At 40.4% G+C, this 15,163-nt stretch overlaps 1 protein-coding gene across 1 annotated transcript in view; it reads left to right on the top strand.

The window, feature by feature from the left end:
- PCSK2 (proprotein convertase subtilisin/kexin type 2) overlaps window positions 1–15,163 on the top strand; it is a 136,010-nt gene that overhangs the window by 69,166 nt on the left and 51,681 nt on the right. The window contains exons 3-5 of the mRNA XM_042446790.1: window positions 4,862–4,975; window positions 8,463–8,571; window positions 15,106–15,143. Coding sequence (XP_042302724.1) covers window positions 4,862–4,975; window positions 8,463–8,571; window positions 15,106–15,143 — 261 coding nt within the window. The remainder of the gene's footprint in view (window positions 1–4,861; window positions 4,976–8,462; window positions 8,572–15,105; window positions 15,144–15,163) is intronic.

Here is a 15,163-nt window from a genome sequence, read left to right as displayed (position 1 = left end):
AGCTGATGTGCAGCTCTGGTATAACCATTAGAACTGCATTCTCAAGCATATGCTTTTCTAAAATACATGGGTCTTGTTGTGTGACTTCAAGTTATTTATGACTTATGGCGACTCAAACACATTTTCTTGGAAAGATTTGTTCAGGGGGGGTTGTCTTTGCTGCCCTCTGAGGTTGAGAGAGTGTGACTTGCACAAGGTCACCCATTGGATTTCCACAGCCAAACAGGGATTCAAAGGCTGGTCTTCAGAGTTATATTCCAGTACTGAAACCACTGCACCATGTTGGCTGGCTAAATGGCAAGTGTGCATAAACATGTGTGCTGACCCAAACACACTTGCCATTTAGCCAGACAGCATGGTGCAGTGGTTTCAGTACTGGAACATAACTCTGAGTCATCAGAGTTCACCATTTTGAAATCTCAGATGATCCTGGCCTGTCAACTCTAGCATGGGTTACTAGAAAATACAGGCCTAAGATTTCCATTACTGACTTCTTATTGACTTTTGCTTTTCTAGTGTTGATGGACCCTTTGGAATTAATCCCTTAGGATAGGACAGAGAGACACATAAGCCATGAGAGTTAACCTCATCCCTTATTATCTGCCTTTTGTACATTTATATACATTTGGCCAGAAGCCTATGAATGGCTTCTGGCCAAAGCAGCAGCTGCATTTTCATTTCCTTTGTACCTTGTTCATCCGAGTCATGAAAATTCTCATTCATGTAAACCTTTAATCCCTTTCTGAATCTTTCTTTGTGCCTTGCGTTGAGACATAGTAATGTTCCATTGCTTCATTATGTGCTTGAAAATAAAATACTGGTTTTGGTCATCAGCTGTAGGCTTAACTAATTTTAACAATTTGCTATCCCTGTGTATGGGAGATTGAACAGATGCTTGTGATTCACCTTTTCTTCATGGTTCAATGTTCAGTTTATCTATTTTGTTCCAGTTCTTGTTCACCCCTAGACTATACTTAATAAGCATTAATATACCAATCCTGAGTGGAGGTTGCAATCATTGCTTCTGTTAGCTGTCCTATGGAACTGTTTGCTGATTCCTGAGAATTTCTTTTACATGGTCTGTGTTTCAACAAGAGCAAAACAAGGTGATAGTTTCCAATACCTAAAAGCATGCTGGGCCCATAACCTGATAAAGCATGCAGTGGATAGAGATTCTGGTTAAGGAGCAAAGATGCCAATGGTTCAGGCTTCATCTACACTGTGGAAATAATCTCATTTGGCACCACCTTAACTAAAATGGTTAAATGCTATAGGATTCTGGGAATTGTAGTTTTGTGAGATATTTACTCTTCTCTGTCAGAGAACTCTGGTACCAGAACAAACTATAATTCCCAGAATTCCGTAGCACTGAGCCATGGAAGTTAAAGTGGTGTCAAACTGGTTTATTTCTGCAGCAATGATGCCACCTTAGAGAAACAACATTAAGGTTTCATTATAGGAACTCCGCTCTAAAAAGAGGAAAGTTACTCAGGGTGCTAATCTAATCTAGTTGAATTCTAGAAAACAGCTAAGAGGATCCTGGGAAGGGATGGAAAAATCATCCCTAGAAGTATCACTTTACCTTACAGAGGGATCAGGATAGGTAGAGAAGCAGGGAGGGTACTTTGGGTCCCTTAAACTTTCTAACCCTATTACTACTACTTTCTATGAGGCGTTCTTGACTCTTTGGTGCTAAGTGTTGTTGCACTTCCAACAAAAAAATACAGATGGAAAGAGTCTCAGATACAAGAACTCATACCAACGAGGCCATGGCTAATGAAAATATCTAAAAGAAACAATTAAAACTTGTGATGTAGTATATCAAACACATATGGAAAAAATAATAATCCACAAGTTCAAAATCTTTTGTTAACATAGACATATTTAGGATTTTTTGCAGCTTTCATAGACTTTGTTTATATGGACCTCAGCTCATTATGTATTTTTTTCCGATTGTGTTATAAGTAGATAGAGTTGTTTTCCATGTATGTTTACAGTCTATGTTATTAATAGATGAAATTCTATTTATACCTTTATTTCTATGAGTGCTGACCAATGTTTACTGGTTAGCTGCATGTCAAAAGGTGTAGCTGTGGGGCGGGGACACCAAAATAAGGGCATTGCCCCATAACATTTCACCCCCCAATTAAATTTTCCTTCACTCCCAAAATTTCTAGCACTGTAGTAATATAAAAATTCAGTTGAGCATTTATATAATCTAGGCATCCAAAGAAAAGAGGCAGGCTAAGTGGCCATATTCATGGACGAGACAGAAGTGGATTTGAGTTACAAATTATGTTACGAGTTCTTTATGTGTTTCCATGGCCTGTGTTGTAAATATTTGTGTTTACCATTTGTGCATATATTTTCATGTTGTTGACTCTTATTACAGAGGGTTTTTCTCCACTCATGTTTAATATTTTGCATACTGCTTCAATTACAGGCAAATCTCAGTTAATGAAGTAGATGTGTTCCTGGGCATTACTTCTTTAACAGAAAATTGGATATTAGGGACAGAAATAACATGGAAAGAATCGAATTCAGAGACGTAGCTGTGTTAGTCAGGAAAATCAGTATGCAAAGGGAGACTAAACGAAAGATAGAAGTTGGTAGCACAAACTTTTGTAGACTTGAGCCTACTTTCTTGCAGCACCTTTGAGGCTATATGAAAGATAGAAGTTGGTAGCATGAACTTTTGTAGACTTGAGCCTACTTTATTGAATTAAATCTACAAAAGCTTGTGTTAGCAGCTTCTTTTAGTCTCAAAGGTGCTGCAAGATCTCTTTGCATATGGAAAGAATAGGGATAAGCTCTTGCACCATAACAAAGGGAACAGATCAACACGTTTCAGCAAATTGTTTATCCAAAACTTGCAGTATGCATACGTGAAATGAGGCCCCACATAAGTGGACCCAAACATTTTGAATTTTCTACCTAAAATCTTCTCCAAAACTCTCTTATTATCTCCATTTTGGTAGCCACGCTTAGAATGTGTTTGTGAGGCAAGCTGCTCTGTTTTCGCCCTTTCTCTGTGTTTCGCTTTTCATGCATGCTCAGGGATTCTGGAGACAACTGCTGTTTGCCTTTCTTCTTGTAGGCAGGGGCATACAGCTACAGCAGGACTAGCTGGTGCAGAATCCTACTGCTTTCCAGCTCAATCTTTATTGCATTGTTTGCAGTAGATAGGCTGCTGCTACTGCACAATGAAAGTCCGTGTTTCTCTAGCCCTCTCTCACCATCCTCCCAATGCTAATGCTGCTAAAAGCTTCCAGCCAGGGACATAGCCGGGGGGGGGGGGGGTTGAGGGCAAGGGCCCCCCCCCCCCCCCCCCCCCAAACTGAATGGTGCGTGCTGCTGCACTGCCACGCCCAAGCCCCATTATAATGGTGGCACTTAGTCTGGACCCCCCCCCTTCCTAAAATCCTGACTACGTCCCTGTTCCAGCCACAGATGGTGAGGGAAAAAAGAGGGATTGGGGCAGGCATAGAAATACTTTGTAAAATGGAAATTCTTTTGTTAATGAATGTATGCCTGCATTTGTTTAAGATATTTTCATGCGTCATGTTTTTGTTTGGTATGACTTTTCAATACTTTCCATTTGGCATTGTTGGAGATAACTGTCTGCCATTAGGGAGGAAATGGACTTATCTGGCAAAGGTGGGGGGAACTATCTGCAATTCAAATCTACAACATATTTCATTCAACCATTAAAGTTCAAAGGCACTTAAGAGAACATATTCATCAACTACAGGATAAACATTAATACTAGATACTTTGTGGTTTGTTTTTTTGTATTTTTCATGTATTGTACCTTGTCTGGTTATTGAGTGGTCTAAAATTGTAATAACTGATAATATAAATAAATTAGGGCACCACTTTACAAGAGGCAGAGTGTTAGCCATAACAGCAGGTGGAATTGCCTGCCATGAATACCGTTTTTATTTCTGCTTAGTGACAGTATAAATCCAGTGAAAAATGAAGGAATCAGAAAATGCACCAGCCATTGGGAAGCACCACATACAGTAACAGACTTGGGTATCAGTGTGTACTAATGTCCCCAGTTGTCCCATCTTGTACAAGATATCCTGCATTTGGGGTTCTAAATCTGGGTTCTGATTAAGGTTGATATGGAATGCACCAAATCTCATATCTGAGAGAGGATACCAGCCATGCTCTCAACATATTGAACATCTGATTTCTATGCAACAACCAGGCCTTACATACCAGATGTTGGGGGGTCCAACTGCTGGAATTATAGCCAGCATGGTACCCTTCTTTCTCCTGCCTATCTGGCCAGGCTGGATTATTTTTTTAAAAATGAAATGTATGAAAAAGAAAAGTCTATTCATACTTTTCTTCATTCCTCTCTCCCTGTTCTGCCCCACAGTCCCTGGCCTCCTCCATTCCCAACTTGCACACATCTGAAGGGGATATTTTGACTCACATAATTAAAATGAATGGCTGAGGCACTGTTACTTTTATTACTTAAATAAACTAACTAATAAAAAATCCTGAACATCAAATTTCTTATGGAAGTGCCTACTCTTGCAAATGAAGTTTCTGCAAATTCTCACACTTCCATCAAGCAGGTGCCAAATTCCAGAGCTTGTAAATACTTGACTGAGAGAAAACGTAAAATCCTATATGTTTGATGAATAGCAATGAGAGCTTTCATCACACCCCTACTCTCCAGTTGAACATCGAGTTGTAGTGTCTAGAAGAAATCATTAGTATCACATGTAATGATTTTTGCGTATGTGTTCGCTTTGACTTTTCTAAAAGTATGATATAGTAAGTTTTTTTCTTATTCTTTTACAAGTATCAATGGTGTCTTAAACACCCTTTTAAAATATCATTGCAGGTAAAGAAAGCTGTGCAGCAAGTAGGCTTTGGGAGGAAGAAGAGAGGATACAGAGATATCAATGAAATTGACATCAACATGAATGATCCTTTGTTTACAAAACAGTGGTACTTGGTAAGACATATTTAATCATTTTAAGGGAATTTTAACCCATTTTTTCACATCAGAAAAACAACCCAAGAGGTCAGTGGTATTGAATTATTATTTCTGGTTGACTATTTACCTTGATTCCCCCCCCCAACCCCACCCTGCTGCCGCCATCAGTTAAACAGAACATTCATATGTTATCCTAATGAGGTAAGAGAAGACCCTGGACAAGTGATTTTATTTGAACTAGGACAACAAGAATCCTTCAACTAGTACAGCCACTGGCCATAATGATTGTAGCAACCTAGGAGTTGTAGTTCAAAAGGGGAACTTTACTGAGCTTTGATTGGAGCAGCATTCTCAGAAGTTTTTTTAAATACAGCTGAACCTCCACATCAACCTGCCACCTCGGTGTGGGGGCATATTGCAGGAGGAAGTGAATACAGAAGCCACATAACTATGATGTCTTTCCTTTCCACCTTCACATCAACCTGCCACCTCACTGTGTGGGGCATGTTGTGGGGAGAAGTTAGGTGATGTGAACTGCTGCCTTTCAAATCCTACTGACTCACTGCAGCCAGGGCAGGAGGTGAGATGGGGCCATTTTGCATATTGAATGGTGCCTCTTTCCTAAAGTTGTTTCTCTCCCTGTTGAAACCAACGGGAGGAATTTTAACATATGTGCTATGTATGGGCCCAAATAGACAGGCCAAAATAAAGCCGCTTCAGGTGACTGTGGACGTATGCTGTTTAAATGATACATGCCTCCTAAGAAGCTGGAAGCTGCATCAAAGCCACGTTCCAGTCCTAAGGACTAGAGTGCAGCTTTGACGCAGCTTCTGGCCTCTTAAGATGTGTGTGTCATTTAAGCACCATACCTCCAAAGTGACCCAAAGCAGCTTTATTTTGGCCTATCTGTTTGGGCCCTATGTGTGATTTGCTGCTTCAAGCATCTTGTCTAGGTTACAACATTTTTCATAAATACATTGACAGCTAAAGCCACACTCTTTGTTTGAAATGTAATTGTCTTTGAACTGAGGCCACAGCTGATGTCATACCTACAGAAAACAGATGGGCCTAGATTTATGAGAGGCATGGGAAAAGAAGATTCATAGTGCTTTCTACCATTTTTTAAAAGTGTCAAGGCTCAGACCTATCTGGGTGCTACCTCCCCAGTGGAGGAGCATTTCATCTGTTCTTAGATGTATCCATGTTGATTATGCGTATACAACGACCAGCAGAAGTACACAGCTTCACAAAGGTTAGAAACACCTTAATGCTCTCAGTGCTTGATGTTCCTTCTCTTTCACTCCACTTTTTTTCTTTTCCCTTGTTTTACCCCCTCCCCCATCTTTCTCTTCCTCTGTCCTGATGCCCATTCAGCCATTCTCACTGCACACTCACTTCCCTCCACTTGACATAGTAGCAGGACTTTTTATCTCATTTGTCTAATTGTTAGGGGCCCTTCAGAAGGAAGCATACATGGCAGTGCCTAGAGGCTCTCTAGAGAAATGAGTTTTCTAGGTCTGCCTATAGCATCCTGTAAGTTTAAATACTCTTGGGATGACTTAGTACCTAGGCCTGCCAAGTTTCAAGAGTCTGGGTTTCACAGTCTTCAAGCTAGGGCAGAAGAAGGCAGAGAAACACACATTATTATGGGAGATTATCATATCAGGGCCAGTTCAGAAAAGAAAGAGAAACAAAAGCTGAATGTTTTTACACTTTCATGCAAAAGCACAAAATTTCTGTGATTGGTTTTTGCACATATTAGGCAATAAATCGATATTATTTGGGAACTGGTCATTATGCACATGCCCTGTTTAAATGCTGAATTTCCTGGGCTGTTGCCAAGAAATGGGAAATATCCCTGGCTGAAGCCCATAGCTGCTTCACAAGTGAAAGTTAGAAACATAGAATCATAAAGTTGGAAGAGACCACAAGGGCCATCCAGTTCAACCCCCTGCCATCAGGAAATCTCAGTCAAAGCATCCCCGACAGATGGCCATCCAGCCTCTGCTTAAAGGCTTCCAAAGAAGGAGACTCCACTACACTCCAAGGGAGTGTGTTCCACTGTTGAACAGCCCTTACTGTCAGGAAGTTCCTCCTAATGTTGGGGTGGAATCTCTTTTCCTGACACTTACATCCATTGTTTCAGGTCCTAGTCTCTGGAGCAGCAGAAAAGAAGCCTGCTCCCTCCTCAATATGACATCCCTTCAAATATTTAAACAGGGCCATCATATCACCTCTTAACCTTCTCTTCTCCAGGCTAAACATCCCCAGCTCCCTAAGTCGTTCCTCATAGGGCATGGTTTCCAGATCCTTCACCATTTTAGTCACCCTCCTTTGGACACGCTCCAGTTTCTCAATGTCCTTTTTGAATTGTGGTGCCCAAAACTGGACACAATATTCCAGATGAGGCTTAATCAGAGCAGAATACAGTGGCACTATTACTTCTCTTGATCTAGACACTATACTTTTATTGATGCAGCCTAAAATTGCATTGGCCCTTTTAGCTGCGGCATCACACTGTTGATTCATGTTCAACTTGTGGTCTACATGGACTCCTAGATCCCTTTCACACATAGTCTTGTTCAGCTAGGTGTCCCCCATCCTATATCTGTGCATTTTATTTTTCCACCCTAAGTGCACTACCTTACATTTCTCCATATTGAATTTCATTTTGTTAGTTTTGGCCCAGCTTTCTAGTCTATTCAGGTCATTTTGAATTTTGATCCTGTCCTCTGGAGTGTTAGCTATTCCTCCTCAGCTGGTTTTCCTTTAAATGGGAAATATCCCTGGCAGTGGCCCTCAGCTGTTTGAGAAGTGCAAGTTTCCCAGCCGGTTTCCCTTTAAATGGGAAATATCCCTGGCTGCAGCCCACTGTTACTGCAATGAAAGTTTCCCGGCCGGTGTGGCCCTTTTAAAATTGCCGGGTTTCTTAGCCAATACTGTGATTGAAGAACGATTGGCTTTCACATCCTTGCAATCATGCTTCAATCATGGTATTGAGAAGGCTATTCATGGGATATCCTATGAATAGTTTGTTCCCTTTCAATTCCTTGCTCTTCCTGGGATAATGGCTGATTGAGCATGAAATCATCTGAAAAACTTCAGTGCAATATCATGATTGTCGCAGGAGCACACCTTTTTCTACTCGCGTGATAATCTCTATAGATGAGAAGAATTCTGTTCTCAGACTGCCATTTTTGTTGATGCTTCAAATGTTGATTCTTCACAAGGACTGGAGGCTGTTGTTTCAGTGAGATTTTGGAACAGCCCCTGGCTGAGATTAAGCCGGGAACTCCATCAATCTCATTCTATTGTGTTTTAGAACAGACCTTTATTTTATTCCAGTGTTTATGGATACCGTTCCTCCTTCTGGGCTGCATTCCCAAGAAAATGAAGGCTATTTGGTAGCAGATGAATCAAGTGGAATCTCAGTGGATGTAAACATTCTGCTTTGTGCCAAGCAAATAAATCTCTTATGCTTTTTGTTTGTAATTTGATGCACTAGATCAACACTGGGCAAGCAGATGGGACTCCTGGACTCGATTTGAATGTGGCAGAAGCCTGGGAGTTGGGTTACACGGGAAAAGGAGTGACTATAGGAATTATGGATGATGGTAAGTGAAAACTAAGCATCTGTGTAAATCCCCCCTTCAGTAACAAGAGAAACGCAATTTAAATTAAAGCTTAATATGGTGACTCACCCTTTCTAAAACACTGAGGCTTTAATGAGAACTCTGTAAGATATTCAGCAATAATTTTTAATAAGAAATCATCCACAGAAAGTTCCTCTAGGGTACAGTCCATGGATATTTATGATTCCGTTAAATGAGCCAGGAGTAGAGTTTTTCTAGTTCACACTCATTAGCTGTCAGCTTGTTTTGCACATTTAGAAAGTGCCTAACAGAACTGAACAGGATAGAAGTTCAGTTTCAGTTCCACAGAAAAGATTATGTTACATAGATTATAACTGTTATACAGTAATAACATAGAAGGATGAAACATGGAGGAATTAGAAAAAATATATATTAGGAAATCACTTTCAATTTTTCAACAAAATATTTGGAACAGGAGACATATTGTAAAATATATGCCTCAGTTCACATTTGATGAAATTTCAAATTTACACTGTAAGCTCTTCAGCCAAGTGATAAAGCTAAGTATCAAAGTAACTGTACTGGAACCTCAGAGACCTGTCTATATTATCATATAAGAAATGATGGCACTTGTCTACCTATAGCACCAGTCATTTGTGCTTTAATTATCGCTCTCCGACATCTTTGGGGGGGACACAGAATAAGTTGTTACAATACTTAGGATATATCTACATGGCAGAATTAAAGGAATTTGACACAACTTTAATTGCCATGACTCTATCCTAGGATTCTCTAGGACAGAGTCATGGCAGTTAAAGTGGCATCAAACTGCTTTAATTCTGCCATGTGGTGACTGAGCACATCTGAGCCCATAGTGACTGAGCACATCTGAGACTATCTAGGCCCAAACTCTGTCTATATAACCCTTGAAGGGGTTTGAAGGTGGTGGGAGGGAGCAGGCAAAATGTTAACTAGAACCAATTACGTATGCCTACTAATCAACAAACCACTGATTTAAAACAATACACAAAATGGCCAGCCAAAATCCTGAAAATGACAGCTCTGGAACTCCCTCCATTTATTTCAAGTATGAACATTGGTCTTCTAATTTCTCAGTCCATCACTGACTGAAACCCTCCCCACAAAAGGTGTAGATGCTTGAAGAATATTATCTTGATAGGAAACGGCCTGGCCCACACTTTTCAAACTAGTGTGTAGAATGGCAGTTGGCTATCGCACAGATTTTTTTCTTCCCCAGATGTCATGGGAGTTCATACATGTGCATATACATCGATTTCAATGTGCTTGAGAAAAGGAAGATTGAGAGGAAAAGATAAGTTTTAAATATGCATTTTGAGAGAGTTTGACGCACATACCTGGTGGTGGTTGTTGTTGTATGCCTTCAAGTAATTTCTGATGTATGACAACCTTAAGGCTAGCCTATTATTCGATTTTCTGGAGCTAAGTGTGTGACTCACCCACGGTCACCCAGTGGGTTTCCATGGCTGAGAATTGAACCCTGATCTTCAGAGTAGTAGTCAGGGACATAGCCAGGATTTTAGGAAGGGGCGGGGGGTTCAGACTAAGTGCCACCATTATAATGGGGCTTGGGTGCAGCGGTGCAGCAGCACACATCATTCATTTTTCTGATGGAAAGGGGGGTCCAGACCCCAAGAACTCCCCCCCCCTTGGTTACATCCCTGTAGTAGTCCAGTGCCTCCAGATTGGTCCAAAGGCTATTGACTAATAGTTGGACTCCCCAGGAGCCAAGCTAAGCATGGCAGCAAATGCTGTTGCTTCTGCTTCCATGAAGCACTCTTCCATTTACTTCAATTGAGAACTGAGATTCTTAACAGCTCTGCACAAGTTTTTGGTGCCTGCTGCGACCGGGAAAAGATTCAAGGTGGCTCAGAGTGACAGATATACTTGGTAGCCTGCCCTTTTCTGGAGTAGAACTGGCAACATGCAAATCTACCTGTCCACCTACTGTGTGTGTCTGCGGGTAAAGAGGAATGATCAGCCAAGTGGTGACCAGAATTGCCCAATAGACTGCCAGTTTTCAAGATCGGTCGAACTGCTCTATAAAAATGAAAGCATAGCCCTGGGATTTTTAAATAAGGAATCTGACTTATGCAAAGTGCTGATTTTATAATAAGTTATGAAAATGAGAATCTATGTTTCTAACAGCTGGCTTCCTGCTTTCTTCTCTCTTATACCCTGACAACCAATACTAGGCTGAAATAAGTGACCTTACAAAAAGAAATAATAAATGCCCTATTTTTAAAAGTTAACTTTCATCATAGCCAAAGATTCACATAGTCTTCAAGAGATACTGATTTTTCATCTGGATCTATCAAAAATGCTGTGGTGAGAAGCCATATGACTTTGGATGATAATTAAAACAAAGAAATGAAACAGAAACTGTGAAATGAGAATCTTCTGCAGAATTCTGCCCCACTAGCTACAGTTATGTCACCGGGGTGGTATTGGCTTTTTATTCCATCAGTTGTGTCATTCTAAAGCATCTCTTTTGTTCTGTCACTGTTCTGGTCAGCTTGAGTCTGGCTGTCTAAAATCTTGTTAATGTATTACTTTGTAGACTTGCAGTCTTCAGTACTGCAGTTGTGGCTAATATAATTACAGCTGTTGTGAAAGAACAGTGTTCTAAAATGGGGTATTGACAGTTATTTAGCTGCAGACAATACAGTGTTCGTTTTAAATTGGAGGACTTCTGGTGTGTGTGTGTGAGAGAGAGAGAGAGAATCAGTCAGTCACAGGAACCACAGAAGAACCTTGGGCTTTTTGGAACCTGAGGCCTCAAAATCCTGTTAAGAGCTTTTATACAATGTAGAAAACATAACACGTTTTTCCAGGTTGAGACCAACTATTAAACAGGGCGAGGCATTGCTTTCAATGCTGTCATGAAAGTGCAACAAACTGTTTTTACAGCTAGCTTGGGGGATTATGTATCTCAGGTGGCAAAATAACATGAGTTCACATTCTACGTCTATTGACACTACGATAGAAGCATCACAAACTCAGGCACTACACAGCCATTTCTCTCAAAGTGATTGATGTCTCTAGCCAAATTCCAGCCAACAGAGGGTTTTCACCAGATCCAACAGCCACTGACTAATGTCCTTTCTTTTCCTTCTTTCTTTCATTGCAGTCCCTACTATCACCACACATACCTTAGTGCTGGCAAATTGAGATATGTGAACAGAAAGCTGAAATCACATAGGCAGTTGGAATAATGCATGGAAATTATCCTCTTGACCATTTCCCCCTTCAAATTCTGAATTTGAAAAGCTGCTGGTTTCCTCCACTTTAACTGTGGATTAACTTTGCGTTATTGCACTTGGCATTATTTCACTGTGAAAAACTAACGAAAATGTGTGCAAACAAAAGCTGGCACTAGTTGATTGCTTAAGTATTCATCTCCTTTAGTGTGCTAAGCCCAAGTATGCTCTGGTGCAAACCTCCAGAGGTTTCATGAAGGATTTGAATAGAATCCACCTGAGGGCACTTTCAGTGCCATATGATCTCAGCCAGGAGTTTGTTAGAAAGGATATCTAAACAAATAGAATCATGAAAATCAAGGAACTATCAAGACAAATCTGGAATAAAGTTGAGTTGAGGCACCTATCAGGGTTGGATTATCCAAAATATCCAAACTATGAGCCCTCCCGGGAGCACTCCTAAACCCATTCTTACAAGATGTAAATAATATAGCTCAGCCACAGCTGTGCCCAGAGAACACCATCCATCAAAACACAATGGCCAGGTATCATGTACAGGAACACTTAAGTTCAGAAATCTAGGCTTTCAATAGTAAAAACAGAAAAGATTTATTCATAAAACTATAGATGTTCACCACAGATGTGCATTTTCAGGACTAAAAATCCACTGTTAATACAGTATAATTAAAGCATATCATAATTTAAATGTTGAGTGGGCAAACACTCCATTCACCCATAAACCTAAATAGTTTCCTTTCCTCCTCTTTCTCATGATCGTCTTCTCCTCCTTTTTCAGATGATCATCCCTCTTTTCACCCCAAACCATCTGTTTTCATGGGACTGATCTTGGATCTCCAGTCATAGTCTTTCCTCCCTTTTTACCTTGGTCATTAACCACCAAAGGAATATGAGCATCAGCCTTACTGATTACCTTATGACTACACATCCCATTATCTCTACCACTACCACATAATATGTTATAAGTAAGGAAATCAATGGCAGGAAACCTGTCCGTATTCATCATGGCTGGTAAGCTGAAAGATTCAGCTCCCAACACCAAGTAAAGACAACATTAATCATATAAGCAACCAAGAGGCCAGTGATAACTCTAAAGGAGCTGGAGGGATCCTCAGCTGAGATAGGAGAAACTGTCACTTGAGTGCTCCACAAAGGACACATTCCCACTTACATTTAAACTGGTTTCCGATTTGCCTTCGCACTGTGTTGGTAAATCAGTTCCAAAAGTTCCGCCATTCCTGCTATGAAAGCGAATCTTTTCCTTAACCTGTTGTAATCACTTCTTTTTTGGCATCATTGTCATCCCCACTAGTTTGCACAGCTTCAAAATGCATGTCAATCATCTCTGCATCATCAGAGATGCAAGTGGCAGCGCAGGCAGCCTGGATATATATATAATTGATAGAAGATTTGATTCATTAGTTTTGCAACTACTTCTAGCGCTGGGGGGGGGATGCCAAAAACTGAGGAGGGATGGCAAATAAATACCCTTTTGTTATTAGTCCCTCCCCTCCAGAATGATGCAATTCAGATTTGTTGTTCCCCCTTGTTGAACATGCTTTGGAATCGATTCTTTTCAAAAGAACCACTAGGAAACTAGTGTCTGGAAAAACTGGGTTTTTGCATTTGCCTCATTTTATTGTGACAGAAATCGATCAAAGTAGGATCAGAACCAATTTCAAATGGGAATGATGGTCATATAACCCAATCAATGATTTGCTTTAAATCATAGTGGGAACACACCTAAAGGTGGAATTTATGGAAGAGTGGAAAAAAGAAATCCATTGCTGGCAAGTGGTAGGATTTCAATTGGCTGTTCACCAACAGTCCCCATCCCACCTGACATTGCTGGACCAACCTTACCCAGAAGAATGGATCCAGATGTGCAAAGCTGACATTAATTTACCCAAGAAGATTCTCAGCTGTAATTGCTGCCAAAGATATTGACTCAGGAAAGTGAATACCTATGCACCTAACAAGTCCAGTTTGCTTTTTAAAAAAAGTTTAACATTTCTACCATAACAGTTGTATCTCAGTATTATGTAGCTCCAAATAAAATTTTGGATTGTAACTTTTCTTTAAATAGAACCTTATCCAAAAAAAAAAAAAAAAAAGGTGCCCATGACCATTCCATGAGGCAAAAAGAGGAAATGCAAGCTTTCTTTGAACAACCATTGTAATGCAATTGTCCTCTTCCCTGCTAAAGAAATTTCTTGAAGGTCTGTTTTGCAGTACAGACTTGTGATGACGAATGGTCACACTGTCCATGTGCCTTCCACAGGGCCACTCCAATACATTTTACCATCTAAAGGTGAAGACAAGATGGAAACCGCTCAGTTGGATCTTACTTCAATACTGACAATTAAACACCATCCTTCTCAGAACACAAGCTAATTTAGGAATCACAGGACCATTTGCAAGGCATAGACCTCTCTAACTCCTCACTATTTCCTCATCCTCAACATCTTCCTGAGGAATCCAACTCACTCTGCTGAATGGCAAGGCCACTCCTGACTCTCTAGTTCCAGAAAATGAGCATAGATAGAGCCGAAAGAAACTCTGGTACACATGAGCACTAAAGGCATATTCACACCTTTCCAAGTGAGCCTGTGAAGTGGAGAAATTTGTGGTTGTGGCAGCCGTGGCTGACAGCTGCAGGGATCAAATATTGGGAATCCTCAGTGGTTAGTGGGGGAAAGAGAAGGAGAAGCTGACTTGAATGTGAAAAGTAGAGATATCTTCACAGTAGAAGAACAGTTACGACATTAGAAATTGCATTAGATTTTATGTGGGACCTCTAGGGTGGAGAAGCATCAGTGCTACTGCTGTATATAGCCTAAGGATCTCAGCTATATAATGATTTTGACATGAAGTTTTTTGACCTAAGACCTTTAGCCATCCCAACATTATATATTTTAGAGCCTCTGGCTTTGTTGAAATTGTTTAGTATGTAAGCTTGTACATTTACAACCTTTGGGGTAGCTAAAAAAAGGTTCTACATCTCGCCCCCTTAACTTTGTCTCTCTGCTTTTGAACACACTTCAGAACTTAGCTTGTAAGACCTGGCCTGGAACATTCAATAGTAGATTTTGTTCCTGTGTAATGCAAAAGCCAAGGATTGACAGCTTGGATTTAACTGGCAACAAGCTCTATGGCCAATATTGTTTCTTTTGGTATGCTTATTTACAAAATAACTGCATTTCACAGCTGTTCAAAACAACTCTGTTTGAAGCATGCTGCTAGTATTGCAGTTGTTGCTCGGTTTATCATTGCTTATCTACTGTATTGTTTTTTGCAGGGATTGATTATCTTCATCCAGATCTGGCCTCAAACTATGTAAGTCAACAGTATTCTCC

Source organism: Sceloporus undulatus, chromosome 1 (genome assembly GCF_019175285.1).
Source record: "Sceloporus undulatus isolate JIND9_A2432 ecotype Alabama chromosome 1, SceUnd_v1.1, whole genome shotgun sequence".
In the NCBI taxonomy this organism is placed as follows: Eukaryota; Metazoa; Chordata; class Lepidosauria; order Squamata; family Phrynosomatidae; genus Sceloporus; species Sceloporus undulatus.
Note: the sequence above shows the minus strand (reverse complement) of the source record. Positions and strands in the feature narration are given on the sequence as shown.